Genomic DNA, 26,471 nt, shown 5'->3' with positions numbered 1-26,471 from the left:
TAACATTCATAAAACGGAGTGGAACATGCAAATAAAACTGGTTATCTGCAATTAGCCATCCAAAGTGCTGGTGTGCAGTGATCGCTAAATCCCCAAATCTGGCCATAAAATTACATAAGGTCAAAGGCCTGTCTAGAAAGCCATGTCTTTAAATTAGTCCGAAAGGCTTGGAGAGTGGAAGCTAACTTAATCTCTTCAGGGAGGGAATTCCAAAGTTGGGGGGCCACCACCGAGAAGGCCCTCTCTCTCATCCCCACCAACCATATTTGAGACCTCCCTGTAAAAGAGATGAGTATCAACACCTTCTGGTAGTAGAGACTACTGATAATTCCAGTGGAATGAGGAAGAGATTTGCAATATAGCAGTAGCCAAATTTTGCAAACATTGTAGTTCTAAAATCTGAATTTCTAAAGTGGCAGCCGGTGATACCAAGGAGACCTTCCTTTTGCTCACATTCATTTCAGGTGGCAACAAGTGGGTGTTGTCCTGCTATTATAAAAGACAGAGCAGTTTCTGGGGGGGGGGGGGGGGGATGGAGATGCTTCTCTGACTTCTCTCCACTAATCCAGGCTACATTTGTCATGTGCAGAGAGAGCCTTATAATTAGGGATATGTGCTACTCCTGGCACTGTACAGCTGTTGATTCTCTTCCTCTCCATTATTAATGGCTTCATATTACAGGTATGTAAGAAAGCTGAACAGTAAGATAATGTCTAAATAAAGTAGTATCACCATCATACTAAAGGGAACCCCATCCCATGTTTGTTTAAAATATGTTGCTCCTTATGACAACACCCAGAGCAGTGCCATAAGAAGATAACATGCTATAAGAAAAGTCTCTGGTCTGCTATATCCCAACAAATTGTTTTGTGTTATTATTGCTAACTGTCACCTCATTCGCCACTTATTTTGCACAATAGGAAAACATGCAAAATCCCATTCAGTCACAAAGGCACAGTTGAATGTCCACATATTGCAGCTTCAGTGTATGTGTGTATTTACAAGACACTTGCGTGATGGGAGATGCCATGAATTTCATAGGCTTTTTGTTTAGGTAAGGAGTCCTCAAAGACACTTTTGCCGGGTCCTTCCTCTGGAATGTAGTCTACAGGACCCGATTACTTGCCGGTAGTCTCCCATCCAAGTATCAACCAGAGCAGACACTGCTTAGCTCCCAAGATCAGACAATCTATGCTGCCCCTCAAGTAATGAATAGGTTTACATAAAACTCACTCAAAATGTGTTATGCAGGAGGGGAGATACTTTCATTTGCCATCACCTCTGTGTAAGCGAAATCATTCATCATTCAAGGCATTTTAGTATTCAGTTCCGCCTTCTCTGTTGGGCATCTACAGCATTGATCAAAGTCTCCTCGAGTAGAGGCTAAAGATGCTTATCTGGATGATTGCTACAGCTGTACATCATCCCGCTGCTAATGGAAAAGAGCAGCTTCGAGAACAAAGGCTCCAGGATGACCTGCACACGTCTATTTTCAAGGATGTCACCTTTGAATCTTTACATAAAGGACCACATCTTGTATTTTCTTCCAATTGTTTTAAACTGCCAAGCCTATTGGAAACACAGCAAGTCATAGCAGAATTGCTTCAAGCTGCCAAAAGCTTGAATCTCTAGTTTGTGTTGTTTTGAAAAGGGGGGGGGGGGGTGATCAAAGGGCTGCAGGAACCAGGCTGCCCAAAGAGATTTCTGTTGGAATTCAGCCACATCCTGCACAAGTTTATAGTCCTCAACAAGGAAATACGGCTGAGTTAGCTGGCAAGGAAAGGCCTTTCTTTCTCCTTTGCCTCTCTCTCCTTCTTTCCTGACATCTCCTCCGTGTTAAACTGACACTTCTCAGGGACACTGCTCTTTTTATTCAAAATTTCTAGCCCCAAGTCCTCCATTTTGTACTTCCCCTGTGAACATGGAGAGACAAGATGTCTCCAGAGATCTAAATAGTTCAATATAGAAAAGTTAGGGCCTTTCAATAAAATCTTTTGTAGTTTTTAAAGCTTGATTCTGCTCTTGCCATTGCTGAAACTCATTCAATCTTCTGCTGTGCTCAAGAAGCTTCCGATCTGCTAAAACTGCTGTTCTTGTTGCTGATTTACTTTTTAAATGCTTTTTTCCTTTTTTGGAATTTACCCAACAATTTCCAAATGTGATTGAGAACCACTGGGATTTAAACCACAATTCCCCAAGCCACTGTTAGAGCACCTGAGAGATTTAAGAAAGGACCCAAGAATCCACCTGGAAGTTAAAGTGTTTATTGATGTGTTTCCAACTTTTTACATTCCCCACAGACCACACTAAGGAGTTTGCAGGTTAAGTAAATCTGTGCATAGTGGGAAGAGACATGGAAAAGGGTGGAAGGTAAAGAAAAGTCACGGATAATAGAAGAAAGAAAGAAATACACCACAGGTTACCAGAACCTCCAGAATTAAAAAAAGAGCTGTGAGCATTAACACCAATTATACAAGCATTACAAAGACATGATGGTGAATGGAACAAGCTCCATTAACACTTCAGTGCCCATCAATTCCCTTCACTTCCCCATAACTTGGCCACTACCCCTTAGATGCCCATCCAAGCCCTTTCCAAAAATGGAGAGCCAAGGCAAGGAGTCTTTGGCTCCCCCAAAGGCCTAGCTATTCCCAAACATGTCAGTGGCTCAGTTTCTGGTCCAGTATCTTTTGGAAAGACACAGCAGCCTCTAAACCTGTAACGATTCTGATTTAACATGAGGGTCACATAAACAAAGAGGGCTTAGATTATACAAGGCAAGGTGCTGAAGGAGGCTGGTTTGGGGCAGGAAGAGTCTCAGTTTTTGGACTTCATGGCTTCCGACTCTACGACAGAGTTAGGTTCGAGAAAGCAAGGTAGGTGCACAATCCCAATATGCACAAACCATGGCCTAATATTCCACTAGAAAGGCCTAAAAAGGGCAGAAGCAATTGACCTTCGTGCCTCTAATTCATGAAAACCAAGCCACATAGCAGCAGAATTGCACACATTACTGGCATCTGAGAATTTCTGCAAGGTTTCCACTATCATTACGGAAGTGCCTCCCCACCCCCACCCCCACCCCATGACCCTAAATCCGATTTGTTATTTTGGTGACTTCCAGGAAAACACAAATTTCTTTTTTGTAAAAAAACAACGGAATACTGCTTTTATATATAAAAGCCAGAATGATCAAAGAATGAGTGTCTCATTTATACAATGCAGCTGGTAGAAATGACCTTGAATATACAAGTGGTGTATATCAGAAATAAAACAACATTTCTCATTTATACAGAGAGCTTTGTTATCCAGACAATACGACAGCACTGGGATTTCTCCTCATTAGAATAAGTTCTTTAAAAAAGAAAAAAAAACTACATCTCAAATATCTGCAATAGATCCATTTCTCCATTTAAGGTTTATATATCATATATTGTTATATTATAATTTCCTCGCCCATTTAAAAGAATGGAAATTGCAACTCTACAGTAGTAATTTAAGTCTTAAAATGATCCAGGAAATCTGAATGTAAGATGGAGTCATCTTCAAGCAACAGTTGGTCAGTAGTTGATCCAAAATACTGGACCAGTTTGGCCCTTCCTACCCTAACCCTTTGCTGATCAGGGCTCCTGCAGTTTCAACAGCCTTTAAATCTGCATCTGCTCCAGATATTTGTATGTTGGGTTCTCATAGCCGTGGTTCTGCATCTTGTTCAGATGTCGTTCTTCTGGGGTTAGCATTGGGTCGACCTTTAAAAAAAGAGAGAGCATCAAGAACTTGTCAGGATCTGATAACAGGCCTTTGGATGCAACTATGATGCCTTGATCCTTAATTAAGGTGGGACATTTATATAATAATAAATAACTATTTTTTTACCCCGCCTACATCTCCCCGAAGGGACTTGGGACGGCTTACATGGGAACAGGCCCAGGTGAATAGACAATATAAAAACACAATAATATAAAGCAAATCAATAAAACATATTAAAGACACCAAAGTATTGGATTCCATCATTCCAACAAGGGAAGTTCCTCCATGAACAACGGAGTGGTGCCTGAAGCACCCAACACTGCAGAAGGGCTCCATGCAAAACATCAATCGCTGCCACAATTCCTTAACAGCAGATAAAGTATCGCAAGACCCTTTTTACCTCTACAATGCCATGACTGATGGTCCCGTACTGCCTCTTTCTCAACATCACCAGGCTGATAACTATGACTGTGGCAATGGCAACTGCGATTACCAGGAGGCCAATGAGAGCACTGCTACTGAAGCTGAAGTCATCACGGAGGGAATTCTCACTTTCCTGAAAGGCAGAGAAGGCAAAGTGAAACCTGGAAATGCTCACAGTAACCAAAGCATTGGAGGTGCCTTTCTTTGGACAACTGCTGCAACAAACTTGGGATGCACCCGATTACGATATCACCCTGGTCTCTGCCATTGTGATTTAACCGGCTTATTTTATTGTATTCCACTCTCTTATTTTCATCCATCTTTTCCCCTAGACCAGAACTCAGGGTGTCTTAGAAGATAAAAGTCAGTCACACAGACACATGTACCACATTTGTGGCCCATATTATCCTGCATTGGTCTCTGCAACATTCCCAGTGTCTTTGGAATCAGCAGGAATAACCCAGTACCAAGGCAAGGATTTATGGGTTCTAAGCAAACTATAAACATACCGGTTCTTCCACCAGCCCACCAACACGCTCAGGATTGAAGATCATTTCTTTCACATCAAGGGTTTCATCAATTACCTGAAAACAGTTACAAAGGAATTTTATCCAAGGGATAAATCACCAGGAGGAGGAATATTGGTTCTGGGTTTGCATCTCTGATTCACAAGAATGAGACATTATGAATCATTGCTGCTGGGTTTCTTTCCCAAGTGCCAACCAGATAAAGCAGAATTACAAGACAGGAAAGCATCAATGCAGACTCAGGATCAGCCACACCTGGCTGCTTCCATTACATAAATCAGTTTCAAGGATTTCAACATGTTCAATTCATTATAACAATAATACTTTATTTATATGCCACCCTCTCTCACCCAGGTAATAATAATAATAATAATAATAATAATAATAATAATAATAATAATAATAATAATAATAATGGAAACAATAGACATTGACAAAATTACAATCTGCCAACTGCAAAAGGCCACCCTGCTGGGATCTGCACGCATCATCCGAAAATACATCACACAGTCCTAGACACTTGGGAAGTGTTCGACTTGTGGTTTTGTGAAACGAAATCCAGCATGTCTATCTTGTTTGCTGTGTCATACAACATCGTTGTGTCAATAATAATAATAATAATAATAATAATAATAATAATAATTTTATTTTTATATCCTGCCCCATCTCCGAAAGGGACTCGGGGCGGCTTACATGGGGCCAAGCCCAGTCAGCAACAATATAAAAACAAAGCATTAAAACTGATCAAACAACAATAAAAACAAGTCATAAAAAATCACATACAAAATATAATGATAAAATCTTGGATTGGATCCAGAGGAACTGGACCGAAAGTGCTAGTTGTTGATATCATCAGTGCTATCCAAGTTGTCATAGCCATTAAAGGCGTACATAAGGGACTATTAATGAATAGGCAACAGGTCGATCCTACTAGATCAGCTGCCAAAGGCCTGTTGGAAGAGCCAAGTTTTTAGGCTCTTCCGAAAGGAGAGGAGGGTAGGGGCCTGCCAGATCTCCCTGGGGAACGAGTTCCAAAGCCGGGGGCCACGACGGAGAAGGCCCTCTCCCTTGTCCCCACCAACCGTGACTGCGAGGGACCTTGTTATTAATCACTAGGCTTCCAATTCATATTTTTCTCTTTTCTATTCCTGCATTTTGAATAGTTACAATGGGAAAAAATGTAGTCTTGCCTTATTGGCACAAGGGAATCAAACACAGTTGTAGTCGATGATGTCTTCATGCCATTCTATGAATAAAACAACTTCTGCCAAGCAAATTGTTTGTTAATTCATTATTATGTTTCCCATCCTCACTACAGGGAATTTCACACATTTAGCAAAATCCCAATCATTTCCAAAGACTAAATGGTGTTAACAGTTCTCTAATTACACAGTGAATATGTCAGTGAATATATCAGAGCGGTCACATGTATGGTCTCCATGTAATTGGACCCTACATACACAAACCCTCCCGCACATGGGGCTCCTCCATACAAGCAAAAATCTGGGCTAGTTGAGGTTTCTATTCACATGGAGAAGCCTCATGATTGACAAAAAAAATCTCATTCAGAGTAACATTTGTAATTTTCAAGAAGAAGGCAGTGAGAGCATGCAAACATAAAACAACATTCCATTATATGTTGCCATCAATTCTAAAAAAAATCCCACAATATCAATTTTTCTTGATAGTTATTAAAAACAGCAGTTACTCCAAACAGCTAGCAAAGTTGCCAAGGAAGCCCAGGACACAGCAAAGATATACATATACTCTATCAGAAGACCCCCCCCCCCCAATGTCAAGGCATTGTCTTTGCTTTCTTTATACTTCTATCCTTCTCTTATTGATACATATTGGACTCCTATAGTGACTGGAACTCAGCTGCCTCTCCCCTGCATCATATCGGATAATGAATTCAGTGACCAATGTAAGCATCAATATCCACAAAACCAAGTCCCTGAACAGAACTCAGTATCAGATCCAGGCGGTCCTGTGCAAGAATAATATTCAAAGGGTCCTACCACATTCTCATCCAGCTTCTTCTTGCTGTTGATGACTTTTTCTTCAGCTCCTATCAGTCCATCAAGGTCAGCCACTCCAGACCCTGCAGAGAAGAAATGACATATGACATCACATAAAGGAAAAGGACATTTTTCAGAGCTGAGAGGCATCCTATTGTGATCCATAACTTCTTTCCCTTAGACATTAATTTGAGAGACATCAAAATGTTACACCGGTGAGAGAAACAATGGGCAATGAAAGAAAGTCTCATAGGTGAGGTATATAAAACAGAAGTCGTGCACTTTCCAGAAAGTCCCAGCATACATCTATTACTAATACTGCAATGACATGGCCCAAAGCAAGGTGAGTCCACCAGTGTTTTCTTTACAGACTGTACCTTCTCTCCCAAATGCTAACACCATAAGCCTTCTGAATTAGCCACTATGTGGGAGACAGTCTTGCCTTAGCAGAACCAGTACCATCTCTTTTGAGAGACTGTGTATCAGCTATTCATGCTTCGAAGTCCTTCCAAAAAGGTCAGGCACTGAGCAAATAATTGGATGAGTTCCTGTCCTGTGCCTGGCTCAAGTCCAGAATCAATTTCAAGAGAGGAGTGAATGGAGTTCCGAGTATCATTCAGGTAGTAGACCTGGAAGGAGGATATCGCCAAGACTGCTCTGCATTACCTGAACAATTCCAGATGGATCAGGATGAAAAGGGCATGAGAATGTCAAACTACCCAGGATACACCAAGGATCAATATGAAATTCTGCAAAATGTCTTTCTGCATAAAGACTCAAGGCAGCTTTTGAAGTACTCTAAGATGCACCTTTAGCCCCATATAGGACAAACCACATTCCTTTAAATATTGCTCACAGCCCACATTTGCTATGCTCAGAAACAAAGTAATAAAACGAGAAAGCTATGTTCTTTGGAAGAAAGCAGTTGGCTTAACTATGCTGCAGGATCCATTATTACAGTGACAATGGTTTAGCTTTTTACTGGCTGGAAGGTGCCAAACAAATCAAGGAGTGGTCTGGCTTCGCTGCCCTTTTCTTTTGCTCCTTAAATTACCCAGGAAATGCTGGTTTGGATTCCAAGCACACTCCAGATTGCTTTTAAGGACTGTTGAAGCCAATGATATACATAGAATTTAGGTCATTTTCTAGAAGCCATTCCCAATCAGCTTTTGTCCTCACCTTGCAGTCTCTATTCACAAGAGGCTGTGGGATGAAAATTCATCAGCTGTGATAGCTACTATGACATACTGTGGCATTATTTAACAGCTCTAAGGAGACTGGTACACTGTGAGAAAGCACAGTTCATTTTTTAAAATTGTGCTTTTGAAAGACCAAGAGAATAAGGCAGAAATAAATACACCAGAGCTCACCATCAACAACTTAGCGAACAACACAATGTCTACTTTTGGTTAAGTTTACAGAAGTTCAGGAAGAGGGTCGCCTCAGTACATTGGACTTAAAAAATTAGAACCAAGCCTGCTATAGAAAGACCACTGCATTCTTCCTAGGGTTTCAGTCTTTAACAGATCCATAATTTACATAATTTACCTTTCATCTAATCTGATCAGAACATTATAACACTGACCTGACTCCTGCTACTTCAAAGACTGAAAAACATTCTAAACTTTCCTGCTTAAAAATATTAAGTACATACTCTGCTTGTGTAATTCTTTCCATAATGACAACTTTTGTCATCAAATCCAAGGCAGCTAAACCAGATCATTTTATATAAGGGATGGCTAATCCTTTCCTAAAGCTTTGTAGGAACAGACGGGATGGTGGAGAGGGTGAAGCTGATGCTATGAAACTAAAAGTAAACAGAAACACACTAAAACAGTGGGGTGGTGGGGAAATGACGTAAGGCATTCAGAAGATCAGTTTAGAACCAACCTTTTTTCACTGGATGGTACAAATCCGGCTGAGAATCTACAGCAGAAGGGGAAAACAAGAATAAAAACAAAAAAATAGCAGAGAGAGGAGATTAAGAGGGAAGAAAAGAAAAAGGCTTGTGTGCAATTGCTGGCTTGGACTCCAAGTATCACTTAGGTCTGAGATTAAAATGGGCATTTAGGCTTCTGTTCACCTGTCCTAATATACAGATGACAGAAAGTGAGGAAATTGCATTTTTAGAAGGCTGTAGAAATATTTGGGCTAAAAGAAGATTTATAGGCAAGCTGAAAAGACAGCATTCTGGGAAGACAGTAAGGTTCTCGAATGGCTACGCCACAAATTAAATTATGAAGCTAAACTCAAATGGGCAATTCAAGAAGTGACCAATGCTAAAATAACTAGAAACTGGTTGCCAACTTTCTTTTACACTCCAAGCTAGAACAATTTTGACAAGAAATGATCTAGAGAAAAAGGGAGAACAAATGTGTTTGTATCTTAAGCAGAAAATCACTAGGCCAGGGACGGCAATATGCCCTCTACAGAAATATTCTCCGTTCAACATACCTTCGCTTTCTGATGAAGCAGGGAACGTTTTCACCTGGAATGGACGGAAAGGTTTACCATCAAAGAGGGGAGACTCATCGCTTTCCTCCGAGCTCACATGGACATCCACTTGAGAATCAGAGATGGAAGAGGTAAACTGGTCCATATCAGTTTTCTGCTCCTGAAGCAGCTCATCTGTAAGAAGAAAAGTTGAGAAGTGGAGCAAAAATCATGGCTGCACCAGACAATGCAGCTTCACAACAGTCTCATCCTATAGTGCGGCTTAATGTCTTACATTTTATGTTTTTCATCTATGAGGGGAATACTTTGCATTTACTACAGAAAATGAACATACAATTGTCACAACCATGTTCACTACCTTTGCAGAGGTTCAGCTGCCCATAAGTGCTTTCAAGGTGTTAATAAACCACTTCAGTAAATACAAAAAAGGACAACAATGGTACTAACCAATCTCACTCTGGATTTCTTCAGCCACATAAGCTACCTTGTAGAGCAGGGATAGACTTTGATTCATCCGCTCCTCAATCACATGGAGGTGAGTCATCACCTACCGACAGAAAACAGAGTTGACTTTGTAGCATTTTAAAAAAATTACAGTGAGAGAAAGGAGAGATAAAAAATAAACACTTATGAGAATAGTACAAGACTCTATATGTACAGAAAATACAAAATGATCTCCAAGTATTTTATCACATGCATGTAACTGAAGATTCAGAATATTATAGTCAAAGTAATACAACTTCCCACCAGTTTAAAAAATAGTTTTGCAATCTTCCGGTTTCTGCCCCATTGGAAATTTCTCTTCTAAAAACATGTATCTATACACAGTGTTAATTCTGAAGGTTATGCTTTAGGTTTCCAGAAAACCTGAAATAATGTGTCACTTTACCATATAAAGTCATTATCCTATGTAGCATAAGTTTCAAAAAGAGAACATATAACAGCATGTCTGTTTCTAAGGAAAGACATAGAAGTTTTAAAAAGTAGCCAAAAAGAAAACATTGCCTTTATTCAAAGGGATGTATCTGGGCCTGATGGTCAGGTGTGGCTTCCTGTCCATACAAATCAAGTTCCTGTTTTCATACAATGAGCTTTTAGAGCCAGCTACTTCCCTTAGCAGCTAGTGCATATCTGGCCAGCAGAGGGTACTGAACATTAAAAAAAGTATTATGCACTGCAAAGGGAGGGAGTAAATAGGGATAACCAATTTGGGAGAAGGTGAACAAACTGAATGGGCCTGCTTAATAGTTTGGAGGATATCTGACTTTAAAAGGAGGACGTAAAAGCAATTTATTCTTTCGATGTGGCAGCCTGCCAATTTAGTAGATTAAACTGCATCTAAAAAAATAAAGAAAACTGAACTGAATGGTATTACCCACATCCCTTGCACGCCAGTTGGTAAGCACAAGAGCATGCACAATGAATTAGAGAACATTTAAGATGTTATGGCTTAAGCTTAACACACTCCTGGACCAAATGAGATATTCCTGGTCAATTTAGCAAGCTATGTGAAGGCAATGCTGGAAGACTGGACTCAAACAGTGAGTGAAACGTGTACAAGTCAAATGATATTCAAAACATTCTTTGTTTCAATGTACTCTCTTTACAAGAAAGTGGAGGTTTCAGCATCCAGAGGTAATGTAGCAAACAACGGAAGTATTTTATTACAGCTGCATGGCAAAAAAACCTAGTATATCGGATACACCTTCTTCAACAGACAATATAGGTCACTAAAATAAATACAAAATAGTCTTTTAGTAGTGACTTTTTCCACCTAGAAAAAAAGAAAAATTTACAAAAGGTGGCATTCAGACATGGATCTGACATTGTGAGACCTTGATAAGGACTTTCAATGCATTCCAGCTTTCTCCTTCCACTCTCTGAGTCATGGATGAGACAGGACGGCCGAGAAAGGTAATACTTCCTGTACTGAACTGCTCCTCAGCAATGACATTTGTGTGGAAATGAAATCATGACACGTCAACATTTAGAAGAATGGTAAGTGAGGTTTGGTAAGCAACCAAAAACAAAAAAACAAAACCCATCACCCAGGATCTTCATACATTCTTGCCAAGTTTAAGATGACAACCAAGAAGACAAGAATGTAATCTACATATGAATTCCAATACCTCCTCACCAAGCATGTATCAGAGTTTAAAGACTGTCCATCTCTCAAAATGTAATATATAGCCATATAAATATAGCTAACATCCACATGTAATTCACACAAACTCTGAAGTGTGAATAAGTATCCTTTTCAGTTTAAGTGGCATAGAGCCTCTTGGCAAACATACCAACAAATTGATCATCACAACAAACAATGGTAGGCTACGACAGTCAGTCACAGTAGCATTCCTCTCTTCCTCTGCTTCAGGTGTAGGTTTTTAATGAACTAAGTTTAACATTATGCCAAAAATTGAACTGTGTTTAATTTTAATTTTAACCATACGTAAGATCCTCCCTGAAAACTTATAATTTAAATCTGGCTTTTTTCAGGCATATCAGAGTTAAGATGAACTACAGTTTGTCAACTATGGATACAACCACAATCTCTGGCTAATTATGGAAGCAAACAATCTGAGTTTCGCAGCCATTCTGTAGTAGGAGTCTGGTGCTTGCTATTTGTTACTATGTTAAATCATGGCATACTCTGCTGCTCAAACAGCTCATAGTTTGCAGGAAATACACTGCAAGACAAATCACACGGTTCATGACAAAATAAAACACCTGGAAGAGACTTGGATACTTTTCCTTAAAAAAAAACACAATTGTTTAATTTATTCAGTTCATATCTAAGTAGGGTAGATTCTATGAGGCTAGGACTTGGTCCTAAATATTAGACAAAATATTATTTAGGAGTTTCTCTGCACCTGCGATTTCATCTGTGCAGCCTTTTCTGGGTCGACAGCCAAAACATGCTGGTAATGGCGGATTGTGTGCAGGCGGTCTTTGTTCTCAGCACGGATGTAACGCTTCAAGGCTTGGAGGATACGATGAGGCTGCAAACATTAAACCAGGCTAGTGAGAACACAGTAATGAGCAAAGTCTTTCCAGCCATTTCAGTATATAGTACACGGGATATGATACAATAAAATAACTCTTATTTTATGTCCTCAGACTACACATTTGAGATACATGATCTGCAACCACGCAGCAGCATAGGCCAGAACTATACCAAGCAGAAGAATTTAGATAAAATTCACACTTACAATAAAATGCGTAGCTAGTAATAATATTAAGTTGCATCTTGGTGCCAATTTTCAACCCCTGGAGCCTCCAGAGACCACTGCTAAAAATTCCACCAAAAAGAATAATGAATGGCACTCCTGACATTTACTTTAAAAGTTAACTGCTAATCCTGGGGTCTTCCAAGAGAGGTAATTTATGAAGAGGGAGGCTAATAATAAGAATAATTTTATTTCTTACCCACCTCTTCCCGCAGCTCGAGGAGGGGCACAGCATAGTTAAAACACTTCATAAAACATTATATAAAATACATATCTTAAAAGACACAGAACAAAGATTACAATGCAGTAAACACAGGGCTTGAGTTTAAACTTCATAGTTAAAGAAGTAGAGGGCTATTAAAGCTGCACTTTTTGCTCTTCCTCTGCATTGCAGTAAGGAACTAAGTGCCTGCCTTCACATAATATTGACATCTGCATGTTTCCCGCACTCTTTCTGTCACCCGTTTGTAATGTCTGCTCCCCTTCCATACATCTATGAATTCTCAGGTCCAAAGCATCTCAGAGGAACATACCCGTGGTGGGTCAGTCTGCAGAGCAATTAGATAGTTTTCCAGGGCAACGCGACGGCGGTCATCCAGCATGGCTTCTACACGAGCAAGGTGTGTCTCCACCAACTGTTGCTTCTCACTAGCTGCCTCTTTCTCCAGTGATTTAACCATTGTTTGGAATCGCTGTTAAAGAGATTGCACTCATTTTATTAAGAAGTAAAAGAGAAATGAATTAAAGTTATCTTGATTATCTACCTAGATGTACGAATGAGACGGCAACTGCACAATGCTGATAGCTTTTGCTTCCCTTATATTCTTCTTCAGAACTTGTCTTCACAAAAGAAACTCCAGGATTCCCAAGATGCACTATCCTACCTGTGTGAGGGTTTGCCTTTCAGCTTTTGGAAGATTCTTGGCTTGCCGTTCGGCTTCTTCCCATTCCTTCTTCACCTAAAAAGTCCCAGAAAGCACAGAAATTTAGCTCATGTGTATATGCAAGATTGATTCCAATATAATGCAGAAATATTTCTTCAGATTATTTCGTACTCTACCGCTCCATTCAATTTCTGGAGCTTCTTTCACTATAAAATTATAAAACAGCAATTTGGCAGAGGCTTATGAGGCAGCTTTGGAGTGTAGGAGAACTATAACGGACAGACGTCTCTACTTTAAGCTCTCAAATAAGCAGTTATCCTTGGGGGGAAGGGGGAAGAGGGCTCATAAACCTTTTACTACCCTGTAGACAAGCTTAGAACTTTTTTTGAGAGAGAGAGAAATACATGGCCCAAAGGAAATGCAACATTCCAAATTGATGGCAGGGAGAAAGCTGGCTGGCCACAACAAAGCTGCCAAGATGAACAAATAGAACCAGAGCAGCAACACTATTGCTCAGAGAAGACTTACTTTGTCCATGCGGTTGTGATGTCGGACCTCTAGCTGTTCTTTTGCTTTCTGGAAACGAGCATGTTCATTGTCATCTGCGGGGGTTTCAAAGTAGACATCCACATCATCCGTAGGCACAGGAGTAGGAGGAACTGGAAAGAAAGCAAGGAAGGGAGATCCACTCCATCAGTAGCTCTGCTATAGGCAGCTGCGTCCATAATGCAGAGTATTTAGATGTTGCTAACTGATTCATCCTCCATTTTAACTTCTATTGATTGCCAGTTTTCTGCAGTCCCTAAGATTACTGCGAGGGAAAGTATCTCTAGGCACATCATATGTAAGAAGTGTAACTGGGGGCATTGCTCAGGGTTCTATTTTCCTAGCGCCAAAAGTGTCTGGTGGATAGATACTAAGCCATAGGCAGTTCATGTTTAAAGTTACTGCAAATAGCAATAAACCTCCAGATTTTTTTTTTTACATTTCAGTTCCCAAGGAGAGATTACATATTTCAAGATTTGTTTGCCATCACCACAGCACCAGGTGAAAGGCTAACAAAAACATGCCGAATATGCTTCCTGGGAGTCTCCTTCTCTAGAGCTTTTTAAGCAGAGATTGGATGGGCAAGTGTCGGAAGTACTTTGATTGTATTTTCCTGTATGGCAGAGGGTTGAACTAAATGGTCCTTAGGGTCTCTCTAGAATTCTATATATAACAGAGCTACAGCAAGACAGTCCACTTGTGCAGTCACAACTGGACAATTACCAGACTTTCATGATATCTGGCTGAATCTACACTGCAATCTCTCACTGAAAGATCAGTAGATTACTTAAGCTTTTGTCAACTTATTACTATTCACAGTATGGAGGCATGCATTCTAAACCACTCTGAAGTATAGGGCAAGTACCATGATTTGAACTACTAAAGGGTACAAGTTTGGGGTATCAGAAATACCTGCTTACTGCTCTAAAAATGTCATAATTCTGTAAATTGTTTGGTCAGCTGTCTTGCGCTTATATGGTACAAAACCCTGGATTTTAATTATTTTTATAGCAACTGACAGCTTTTACTAAGTATCTATGAAAGCAAAAAAATCTCCAAAGATTTGAAAAACTGCCTCATCACAAACCTAAATCTCCTGGATCCATCCTTTCTGAAATTAGGTCCATCAGACTTTGTAGAGCATATCTGTCCAATCCCTTCAATTGAACTCTAAAAGGGACCTTTTATCTGATGCAGATATCCACAACACTTTTACTCAAACATGGGAAAGAATTGTGGAGTGAAAAAGTGGCTGCACAGCATTAACGGCTCACATAAAGACATCTTCTCTGTAAATGGGAGCTTAAATTGCATGGGTTACATACAGCTTTTCTGAATCAGAATTTGATATGAAGGCCCCAATTTCTACTTCCAAATCCTCCTGGGGTAGGATGAACTTTTGTCCAAAAAGCTTCTGACATCTGCATCTTTTATCCCACCACTTCAATCAAAACCAACCCAATCAAAAGTATTTGTATGGAACCAATTTTGTAAACAGGATTAGTGCTGCATATAGACAGACTGCCAAACCCTAGAGAGCACAAAAAAGCTTTTCAAAAGACCTCTGCAGCAGCCAAGATGGAAGTGCTAGAATCCAACAATAAATTGTTTTCGTGGGAGGTTTTATTGTAAGAGTTGGAAAAATATGGCAAAAAGCCTCGAGCTATCAAATAGAGTCATCGAGCTGTGGCCCATATTTCTAACAGTGTAGAAAATGGAATAATATCTCGCATTAAAAATAGCACCAAAGAGACCCCCTACCAGTGGCTACAATGGGAAGAAAGCAGTTGAAGTAATGCATGATTTCATGAGAAGGCAGTAGGGAAGGGGGACAAACGAGGGGAATGAAAACAACAATTTAACAAAACAGGAACCCAATACCAACTTTGAAGGCTTGGCCAGGTTTAACTGCCTTGCAAGAAAAACAAGAGGTGTTTGGAGAGGCAGGCAAGCGTGTGACGAAAAGCCAGTCTTCCCGGCTGCAGGGACACAAGCTGGGCCTAAAACCTAAGGTAGCACAGAGACAAGAGGAGACTACGGCAGGACAGACACCAATTTCAGCAGACACCAGGGTCCAAGGGACAAGGCTACAGATAGCTCTTGCCTTGAAGGGAGTCAAGGACAAGGAGACAGAAAGACAACAGCTTGCTGCAAGAGGGCCAGTGGGAGGCAGGACTTACTCATCTTTTTACACACAGCCATACAATAGTCCTCTGACTCAAAATTGTTCCTGTTGCCTCCGCAGCCTCCATATATAAAGCGAATGCACTTTTTCTTGTACATGTCGAAGTACCAACGAGGCATCACAGCCCGGCAGGGCCCTGTCATCGCCTCCTGGGAGCAGACAGCTGTGTGGGAGATGGTTAGAGCATCAGCTGGTGACAAGCACAGCTCTGCGAAGCTATTTCAACAGCAATGACGGCTCTAGGTCAGTCTCAGCTGAAACATCAACATCTGCCTGGAGCAGGGCAAATCTATTATCCATATCGTTCCATATTTCCCATCACTGAAAAGAAATCTATTTGCTGAGGCCAAAAGGGGAACCCACAGAGAGTGGTGAGATCTCATTCCATTCAATTCTACCTCCACAGAGGGAAGGTTTAGATGTCATAGTGCAGCAGTATCTAGGTCATACTGAACCATGAAAGCAGCTCCAAAAATTTTGAAGAGTTTTTTAGCCAGAAGTGTTCTCTCTGTGGCAACAACATTTTGCCTAAATAAAAAAAGAGTAGGTAGAAGGAAAATCCCTTGTTGTTTCAATTCCCCAAACCTAGGCTTTTATTTTTAAAACCACAGCTAGTCATCTAACATGTGGGATTCACACAGTTCATACACTGCTCCTTGAGAAACTATGCAAAATAACCTGAGAACGTGAAGCCAAAAAATACTATTCCGGGTTTATGAAACCACATTTTACGTAAAAAAGGAAGAAACATGGGCCGAGGGCCCCAATTAATCTGCCTTGTAATTCCCCAATCTCCTCTCCCCACCCCCAAACCAATCTCTCTGGGTATTTCCACTCCCTTCCCCATGTTATCATCCCTTTGTTGGTTTCCCAGCTTTTAAACAGGTTCTTCCCAATTCTCAAAGGGTGAAATGTCAAGAACTCATTGAAATAGAATTTAGTCTAACTGTAAACAATAGTTATCAGCCTTCTCTCGAACCATCATAATAGAAAATCAGTATTATACTAGATGTGAAAGCATCAAGATGACATTAAGGGACCAAGAGAGACTGAAAGAATGGAACTACGTTTTCATGTCTTGTTTACATGACCATTTACAAAAGGAGAGCATCTGACTTAGTGTTTTCTAGGTAGGCAGTAACCTTGTGCCATTATAAAATGCAGGCAGGGACTCACATAACGAAATGCTTTTCCATATCATCAAAAACAAAACAAAGCCTCCTTCTGCAAAGAGATGAGCTCTAAGCCTACTCTTCTTCCTGGCATTTTTATGTTTGATGTAAAAGAAAGGGAAGGTGGGGTGAGAACACACTCCACCATATTAAGCTCCTACATATAACATGAAAAATCCAGGCACACTATACTATCCCAGTGACTACTATCCTTCTAAGTTTCACAAAATGGGGCTGCTGTCTTAGCACTGAAAAATGAGGCTGCAAATTCCAATTGCTGTGCAAAGAGAAAAGAGGAGATAAGCAGTATCTGGTAATATCAAAGTCTTGTGGAAGCATGTTTGTTGGGAAGGAAACAATGCAGTGTCTACCTTTACAGAAGCTGGGAAACAACAACAAAAGTTGACCAAATGTGGTCTAGATATTTCAAAGGACCTGTGTCTTTAAAGTACCAAAGTATAAAATTTGGAAGGCATTTGGTACTGTAATATATCTGAATGAAAGCTTGGAAACAAATCAGACTACTATTAGATATAATGGCAAAAATGCTCTATTTTATTTATGATTTAAAACCTATTGCTCTAGATATGTTGAATAGCAAAAGGGCATTCATCTCATAAGCAAATACAGAATAGAAGCAGCATCTTCCAATATACATCATCCTTTAACCAACTAAGCTGCAAAGAAACAGAGTTAAAAGGTTTAAGATTTAGAACACTACGCTACTGACCACAGAACAGAGAAAAAACATTAATTACAGAAAAGGCACCATCTGTTAAGGTGCGAAACAGGCATCTGAATCACACTCATAAGCAAATCAGCTGCACTGTACAGACTGAACTCTCTATGCCCTGTATACAACACACCCAGATGGGCTTTCCCCAGGAAAGGTATACCGGGTCTCTTCCTCTCCATTGAGGTACAACCACATAGTAGAGAGAAGAGACAGTTCCTCATGCTATCTGCTATTAGCCTGGACACAGATGCAATGTGAGGATTAGTGAATAGACAGTATGAATAGATCAGAATATTACCCTGGATGATGAGAGAACCAAAGCTGGCTTTTTTAGACAGTAAGTGAGCCTAAGCCCACTGCTGCATGAAAGTCACTAAAGGGAACACTTCAGTTAAGAAAAATCTATAGACATTGAATCAAATCTTATTGAAGGAAGATCGCTTAATTATTGTAATCTGGAATTTTGACAGAATCTCACCAAAGGAAGAAAGGGTTATAGCCCATGATTTGACAGGATGTGGTCCCAGACAGCTGCATTCCACAATGCAAGCTGAGCTACTGTTTCAGAAAATCACATTTATGAACAAGGCGTGATAAATGAAGTAGCTAGATAAGAGTTAGTGACATTTGTTCAGTAAATTGTTTCTGATATGCCAAAGGTACAGTGACTGGACAGGAATGAACTGGAATTCTGTTGGTTATAGCAGACTCAGTGAATCAGCTGCTGAATGGTGAGTCAGTATCTAGGTAAAATTAACTGATGCAAAGGCTCTACCTCAGTTGAGATTAACAAGATTTAGGCCACCGCCTCAAGCAAGTATTACAAGCACTTATGACAAACAAACAGGACTGACTGCATTGGGTTTAGCTTTCTGTGAGATACAACTTTGTAAAGTTTGATGGACATGTTTTAACACAGCAAAACTGTATCACCAACCAATTATATTCTACATTGAAGTAGTTTGGCCTTATACTGAAGCATTCAAACACCTCCATTCAGAAGGAAATACGAACAGCTTGTTACCTTGGCAACCCATTTTTTTACACATTTCAATCTACAGTATTTTCCACCCAAAATTAGACTGCACAATTATATTTCAATGCTGTTTTGTTTAAGGGGTCCTACTCTGAGTGCCAAAGAAAACTGTTGCCACTAAGTTGTCCAGCGGGCAATATACCTCATCCTACAAGGTAGAAGAATAATCTATATTGGATAATTTAAACTCCTGAATTAGCAACTGAATAGTGAACATATGGATTGCAGAGATCAACTGACAACTACCGGATAAAGAAAAGCTGGATAAAGATGAAATATGACTGCTTACCTTTCACATCGCTCATTACTTCCTTCTCAGAGAGAGATTTTTCATGGCCTGGCTCTGTTGGAGGCTCTTCGTTGTAATCTTTATAATCATCAAAATAGTAATTCTGGTCCACCACCACTTCTCCTTCATTCCCCTCTTGTTCTTCTTCGTCCTCATCCATCTCCAGGGCTACAGTTGTGAAATCATCTGTATCAGCCTCAGTAGGCAACTCACTAAAAAGGATACAATTAGAAGGGTAAGAAGGGTACAAGGCAGCAGAAACAATCCACTAGCAGAACAGTATTAAACTCCCTGATAAAAATCAATGAACTGAACTAGGAATTGGGACCATATACACAAGACACTGATACACAAGAAAAAAAGATAACAAACTTTAAATCATAGAATGAAGTCTTATTTTGTTTATCTGCTATGGGCATGGAATCAGCTTCTCCAATAATTCTCAAACCCTTATTTTGGACGTGTGGGGTAAATACTCCTGAAAAACACAGAAATAAGACAACCTATAACCGCTACCTTTTGTAACTGTCATAATCTTCATCCTCCTCCTCCTCCTCTTCTTCTTCTTCCTCCTCTTCTTCCTCCTCCTCCTCTTTGGAAAGTGCTTCATCAACAATTTTGATCTGAGGGCAGCATACATACTCTGTGCCATGGAACTGGTCTACTCCACAAGGAAGCAACATGCCGTAGCTGTGCAGGATTGTCCCCTCAGTCAAACAGGCCTAGACAGTATGCAAAGTAGTGGGTGAAAAACATCCCCAAACCACAAGGATTTGCCACTGCCTTCCTCTAAAGTTGAGAGAATGACTTGCCCAAGGTCATCCAAAGGGTCTCTATGGCTTTGAACCCTGTTCTCTCTGAACCTAGCATACACCAATACTACTGCATCATCATCTTATATGTATTAATTGTACTGAAGCATCTACCTTAGCACAAAAATACAAAGAGATGTCTAAACAGTCTGCCTCAAAATAGTAACTGTTTTAAAGTGGTGCTCAAATGACAACAAACAATCCTAGAACTAACACAAATCTCCAAATTCATGCCTAGGAATCATAACTGCACAGTAAGACACGTATTCATGAGTGTATACATAAATACATTATTGGGCTGCAAGTGACATTTTATTATTTCAATGGGCATCATGGAAAGTTTAAAATTATAATATATAAGCATTGGAATCAGTATAGTTCAAAGCCCAAACATGAACCTCACATACTATTCCTTTTAAACCGAGTAAATGAAGAGGTGAACATTCCTCATTAGCATTTTATGAACTGATCTCTAATAGCACATGACATGATTATCAAATAAAAAATCTGAAATTTAATGGCTGTACTTCCAAAAGTTTAGACCGAAGTCTCTGGTGTTCTAATTCCAGCAGCTTTAAGCCTCAAACAGGCTATTTTATTTTCATAACAAAAGAGTTTGATAGCAACAAAGTCAGACTGCTTCTACAAGCAAACAATGTTTCCATGAAACAAGCAGAAACTGGAGTTCACAAACTAGTTAATTTTGAAAAAACTAGGATTTCTGTGAGTTGGGAATAAATGGCTTATCATTTTGCCAAGCAAAGGCCATGTCTTCACTTGTATTGTGTCCGTGGCTTAGTCAACTGACAGCCAGTCAATAACTTAAACCTGTATTTCTGATTTGAAATAAGATGAATCCTTTCTATTATTCTTTATAAAGAGAATGCCATTTATAGTCTTGCATTGCAAGGTATGCCACAGTTCCATATGATGGAATCTTCTGGGAGATCAGGCATTCAATCCTCTTACAGCCACTTACTTCTTTTGCTACAGTGTGCCAGTACTGGTGGCTTTTACACACGTCCATCCGCTCCCTGTGGAAGAACCTACACTTTTCAGGAACCAAAAGGACATCACTGACAAACTCGCCCACTGTAAAAGGAGGAAAGAAAAAATAAAATTGCAAGTCAACCGCAAGTTCATGCACCACTCCAAACTTTCCTCCCCTAGATGAAGATATTACTAACATTTATAATCTCAGAAAGAGTGCAGTTGTTATCCATATCATAGGGAATGATAATGGCAAACTAAATCCTATGAAAACCTATTTCAATGCTTATAAGACTAATAAAATATTTACAACCAACATCTGGAATTTCAGTCATATTTCTAATTATGATCATTGCAGAGTACTAGAAGAATAGGGTAGCTTTGCAAATGGGGCTTGTGCACACAACACTATTATTCAGCTTTAACTGTCATGATTCCATATCATGAATCCTAAGGTTTACAGTTTAGTAAGATTTACAGTTCGGTAAGGGAATAGAGCTCTATGGCAGCAAATTCACAAATGCATTTCCCTAAACTGCCAATCATAGGATTCCACAAGATAGAACTGGGGCAATTAAAGTGGAATAATCATGTTATAATTCTGAAGTGCAAACGGGCTTGATAAAAACCAATGATTAATATCAGATTGTTTGTTTTGTGCCATATTTCATAATTTTTAGAAATACAAATAGAAGGACATAGGTCAAAACTATTGCAATTGCTAAATTATATAAATTTTAATTATATTCTAGAAATATATTAACAGCCGTTTACGGAAATGGGAGACAACCTCATCTGACCTGTTCCAATGGCTGTTTTCAAAGTAGCGACCTGAAAATGTGAATGAATAGCACAAGAGCATCCATAATAAACTAGAATGCAACATTAACCGTACAATTAATAGTTAAGATAAAAGAATTCACCAGCAGTTTATTAACAATATCAACATCTACTTCTTAAAACCATGAACAATAAATGCTTCTGATGTTGTTTGAATTGCGGGTGATGATAGTACTTTAGTGGAAATATAGCTGTGATTGCAGAATCATAGAATTGAAAGAGACTACAAGGGCCATCCAGCCCTAACCCTTTCAGTCATAACACCAGGAACTAAATAAGATGACATCAAAAGCAAAGTGAGGGACCTAATTTTGTTTTAAAAAGAGCATTTACATGTACTGAATTTCATCTCTGTGTTTGGAGAGACAATTGCCATTCTTATTAAATACTGTATTTTATAGAGTTTCTAGGGAAATTACCATGGTTATGATGTGAATGTCCCTTCTTCAAGATCAGTGCTGATATTATTACTGACAATGCTTCATCAGACTTGGTTCTGCCCCACTCCCACTATCCGATTGTCAAACATATTAACTGTTCAAAAAGTGTACTAATTGCATTTCATCCCCAATTGCTCCAAAGGGGGGGGAAGAGCAAATCCACCTTCAAGGCTTGCAAGATTAAATTTCCAACAGCAGGTGCAGTCCTGTCAAAATGACTAAGGAAAGATGGAAGAAACAGTACTGCATTGTTTTCATAAGCACAATAAGCGCTTTGACGGCAGGAGAGCTTTCCTTTTTTACAGCCACAGTTCACCTGTTTACAATAGTCTTACAATACCAAAACTTGAGTCCTACAGTGCATTATTTTTTCTGTATTTGACAACTGTCCATAATTTAAGCCCACAGAATTTCATATGAAACGATGGGAAACTACTACCAGAATGGCTGTGTCAATGTGGAAGCTATCAACGTGGCTCATCTCAATTGCAAGTCAGTCTCTATGTGCTTATTATGCAGATAGAAGCAAGAATCACAACTTATTCAGGGAATAACTGATGCTGACACCACTATACACACACCTTTTCCTTTGAGATGCCACCTTTTTACATTGGCACATTGAAGAACAAGACCACACAGAAGGCTGGTAGACGGCTGTACTGAACTGGCATCTTATTTTCATATTTTATTTTAAGGCCTCCCTCTCAGATCTCCTCTTGCTCCCACTACTGTCCCAAACACGGCTGGTGGGGATGAGACAGAGGACTCTAGAACTCCCTCCCAAGGGAAATTAGACTAACCCCCACTCTGGCCACATTCGGGAAAGAGCTGAAAACCTAGTTATTGCGATGTGAGTTTGACTGATTTGGCACAATTGATGGTGTCCTTTACCTCCACCTATACCCAGCCATTGCGCTTCATTCTGGGGTCCAGTTTTAGGGACTGCAAGATATTGCACATATATAAATTCTACTGCCTTACTTCCAATCTTGAATATGCTCACTGCGCCTGGCTATTGGTCAGTTGTGACTATGTTTTTATTGTATTTTATATGCCTTTTGATTTTATATGTTTAAATGCATTTTGATGTTGTATTTTATGTTGTATTCCGGGCTTGGTCCCCATGTGAGCTACCACGAGTCCCTTTGGGGAGATGGAGTGAAATATTAAGAATAAAGTTGTTGTTGTTGTTGTTACTATTATTATTATTTGTACTTTACAACTGACGTTATAACTAACAGAGTCTAAAGAGCACAGCACTTATTTCTCTAGTTCTAATTCTGAACAATATTCAACTGATAAGTATTTTCCAGCCAAACACATTGGTTTGGTAAAACTGTATGCTGCACCATTTCTTCATATATGCTTTTCACTTTTGAGTGGTAAAGGATGAATTTGCTTTGTTCTGTTATGGTATGAATGACATGCAGGGACTTATCTATCTTATCCTCAGTTACAAGGGCAAAGACACCTAATCCGCTAAGGAGTATTACGTACTAAGCTTTGTGTTCATGAACTGCTTGGAAATCTAGCAGGGACCAACAGTATCCATCAAAAATCCACAAATGAATTTCTTTCCTTGTCTGGGCCTTCATGCAACAACTCTCAGACTGCATAAACAAGCCATGAACAAACAACATAACATATCATAAGGAATTGCTTTTAAACATCTGAGTCATAGATTATGAGCACTTTATGGACTAGTGTGAACTACAAGCACTTCAAGCACCTTTGCGAAGGGAGTAACAAAACTTGCATTAATATTACAGCATATCTATGTTTACGAATCATTTAGAAGTTCCAATCAGAGGGATAGGGAAGTATCACTGCTCATCTTGCTGAAAACTAATCTGTAAGTATCAGTGGCTGTATCTTGAAATCTTTTACATTTTCAATAAGAGATCACTAGAAATACCCAGGTTTAAACAGAGTCACGGAAAGCTGGAACAGATCTGCCAAAATCAGAATTATTAACATGTACCAGGAGGATCACAAACCAAATTAAGGTTAGCTTCTCCTGAGGAAAGACCTCATAAACAGAATTTATTCTTTTACAAAGCAGTTTTCTAAATCCAGCTAAAGATGGTTGCTTGTAGTGCACTTCACTAGACTAAAGTTCTGGTTCTCCTCATGCCTAAGGCTCAGTATAGATAGTAACAAGCTACAGAAACATGCAGTTAAGTCTAAGACAAACATCAATGTCAGTCCTAACAGATTAATTCCACTATTGAAACCCAACCCAAATGAAATAGGAAATGAATTCTAGGTGTTTGTGACACTGATGTTTGTAGTGATATGACACTGAGACACACTAATGCAAATATATGTGGTATCAACACTACCATGAAGGTCTTAAATGCAACTTTGGAGAAGAACTGCGGGAACTAAAGAAAATAACAGAAACTGTGCTCGAAGTGGCATATATTAATTAACCTAAAGTACTTACCAAGACACTTGAAGGGCACAACGATATGGGTATGGCCCTTGCACTGCTTCTTGCCCTTTTTACACCAGTTTTCAATGCTGATTGGTTGATTGGCTTCCACAACATTTGTGATCTGAAGCTCTGGATAAATCTATTTTTACAAATACACCCACAGTCACGATAATTGGTTGACTCATTGAAAGACATATAATATGTGGACAATAAGTAAGTTCTCAAAACCACCATTCATAATGCTAAAGCCACAGGAAGCTATCCACAAATGAACTTACAGGTCACTTTTTGTTGGCAGAAAAAGGCCTCTCCTGGAGCAAATAATGGCCAAAGGAGCAAAACATTGAGGAACTCAATTGTGAGTTTTTCTAAGGATGGTGCTGATATTCTTGTTGTCCTTGTGGTTGTGTAGCTTCAAGCTGATTCTGCCTTATTGCAACCCTAGCCTAAACACCCTAAAGACACCAGATCATGGGAGATAAGCAGACTCAACCCTGGTTAGTACTTGGATAGGAGACCACCAATGAATACCAGGCGCTGTAGGCTACATTTCAGTGGAAGGAACTGGCAAAATCACATCTAGAGCATTCCTTGCCTAAGAAAAATTTATGATGGCCATATGTCAACAGGCGACTTGAAGGCACACACACAATTACTGGGTTTTCTTGGCAATACTTGTTTAGAAAGGCTTTACCTTCCTCCAAAACTGAGACACAGTGTGACCTGCCCAAGGTCACCCAGCAGGTTCTATGGCTAACCTCAAAGACTATACCACACAGGCATGATGTTTTCATTCTTACTGGAGTATAGTACTATAAGATTTCTACCACTGTTACATATATAAAGAGATTAAATATTGCTTCTACTATACTACAACACCAGCTGTTTGACATTGCTGAGCCAAAGGTGGCAGCTTTTGGTGTAGATGTCACTGGATCTGATTGCCTTACAACGCGGTCACACACAGGAAATAAAATCTAAGCAGCTGTACTCCCTCTTTAACCCTGAAAGTTAGAAAGCAGAGATGCAAGCAGCTTCTGTTTACATTTTTTTACTTACTCTGTAACTGCTGCTAATTATCCCAGGAAACCAGAGAAATGACAATCTGCATCCCAATAAATGTGTTACAGAAAATAAATGTCATTTACATGTTCCAAAATAGTTAAACATGAATACTGATGCTTAGGTCCTTAGCTAAATACTTCAAATTAACAGTTAAAGGTAATATAAATGCCATAATTGTAGGCTTTTGCATGCAAGGCAATTAAGTCTACAGAGATAATTTATCCTGACACCAACAAAAAGGGTAGTGAGGAAATGCTCTGTGGAACAGCACTGCAGTTAGGAAGTTTTAGCTGAAAGAATGAGTCATCAGTCTCCAAATGATAGCCAAAAGTAGTTGAAAGGAGGATAAGCTTACCTCCTGGCAGTACTGCAAAATCTCTTCTTTCCTTCCAAAGCAGCTTTTGGTCCCAGAAGTATCAGGCTCCCATTTTCCAGTCTGAATGTTCACATGCATGTTCAGCTTTCCACAAAACATGGCAATCTGAGGCTCAGCCACTGCAAATCCAGTGCCAGCATTGGCAGCTAGCGCCTATGGGGGAAAGAATCTTATTTTACACACAATCAGGCAGCATTCACTTGGGTGCCTCAGAATTAGAATTGGCAGCGGGTTGGAAAGCCTGGAGACAAGTACCCGTTTGCT

At 39.6% G+C, this 26,471-nt stretch overlaps 1 protein-coding gene across 4 annotated transcripts in view; it reads right to left on the bottom strand.

The window, feature by feature from the left end:
• Positions 1–2,248: 2,248 nt before the first annotated feature.
• aplp2 (amyloid beta precursor like protein 2) overlaps positions 2,249–26,471 on the bottom strand; it is a 46,710-nt gene continuing 22,487 nt past the window's right edge. The window contains exons 2-18 of one of the 4 annotated variants that reach the window (XM_062961388.1): positions 26,187–26,360; positions 24,776–24,905; positions 21,039–21,151; positions 19,764–19,969; positions 19,248–19,459; positions 16,010–16,177; positions 13,812–13,942; positions 13,284–13,358; positions 12,933–13,091; positions 12,043–12,171; positions 9,620–9,719; positions 9,173–9,346; positions 8,609–8,644; positions 6,719–6,801; positions 4,683–4,757; positions 4,151–4,306; positions 2,249–3,749 (exon numbers count right to left, since the gene is read on the bottom strand). In XM_062961388.1, coding sequence (XP_062817458.1) covers positions 3,648–3,749; positions 4,151–4,306; positions 4,683–4,757; positions 6,719–6,801; positions 8,609–8,644; positions 9,173–9,346; positions 9,620–9,719; positions 12,043–12,171; positions 12,933–13,091; positions 13,284–13,358; positions 13,812–13,942; positions 16,010–16,177; positions 19,248–19,459; positions 19,764–19,969; positions 21,039–21,151; positions 24,776–24,905; positions 26,187–26,360 — 2,223 coding nt within the window. In that variant the 3' untranslated portion in view covers positions 2,249–3,647. The remainder of the gene's footprint in view (positions 3,750–4,150; positions 4,307–4,682; positions 4,758–6,718; positions 6,802–8,608; positions 8,645–9,172; positions 9,347–9,619; positions 9,720–12,042; positions 12,172–12,932; positions 13,092–13,283; positions 13,359–13,811; positions 13,943–16,009; positions 16,178–19,247; positions 19,460–19,763; positions 19,970–21,038; positions 21,152–24,775; positions 24,906–26,186; positions 26,361–26,471) is intronic. The other 3 variants (XM_062961389.1, XM_062961390.1, XM_062961391.1) reach the window with 3 other exon arrangements.

Source organism: Anolis carolinensis, unplaced genomic scaffold, assembly GCF_035594765.1.
Source record: "Anolis carolinensis isolate JA03-04 unplaced genomic scaffold, rAnoCar3.1.pri scaffold_8, whole genome shotgun sequence".
NCBI classification, from domain to species: domain Eukaryota; kingdom Metazoa; phylum Chordata; class Lepidosauria; order Squamata; family Dactyloidae; genus Anolis; species Anolis carolinensis.
This window is presented reverse-complemented; position numbering and strand designations above follow the sequence as displayed.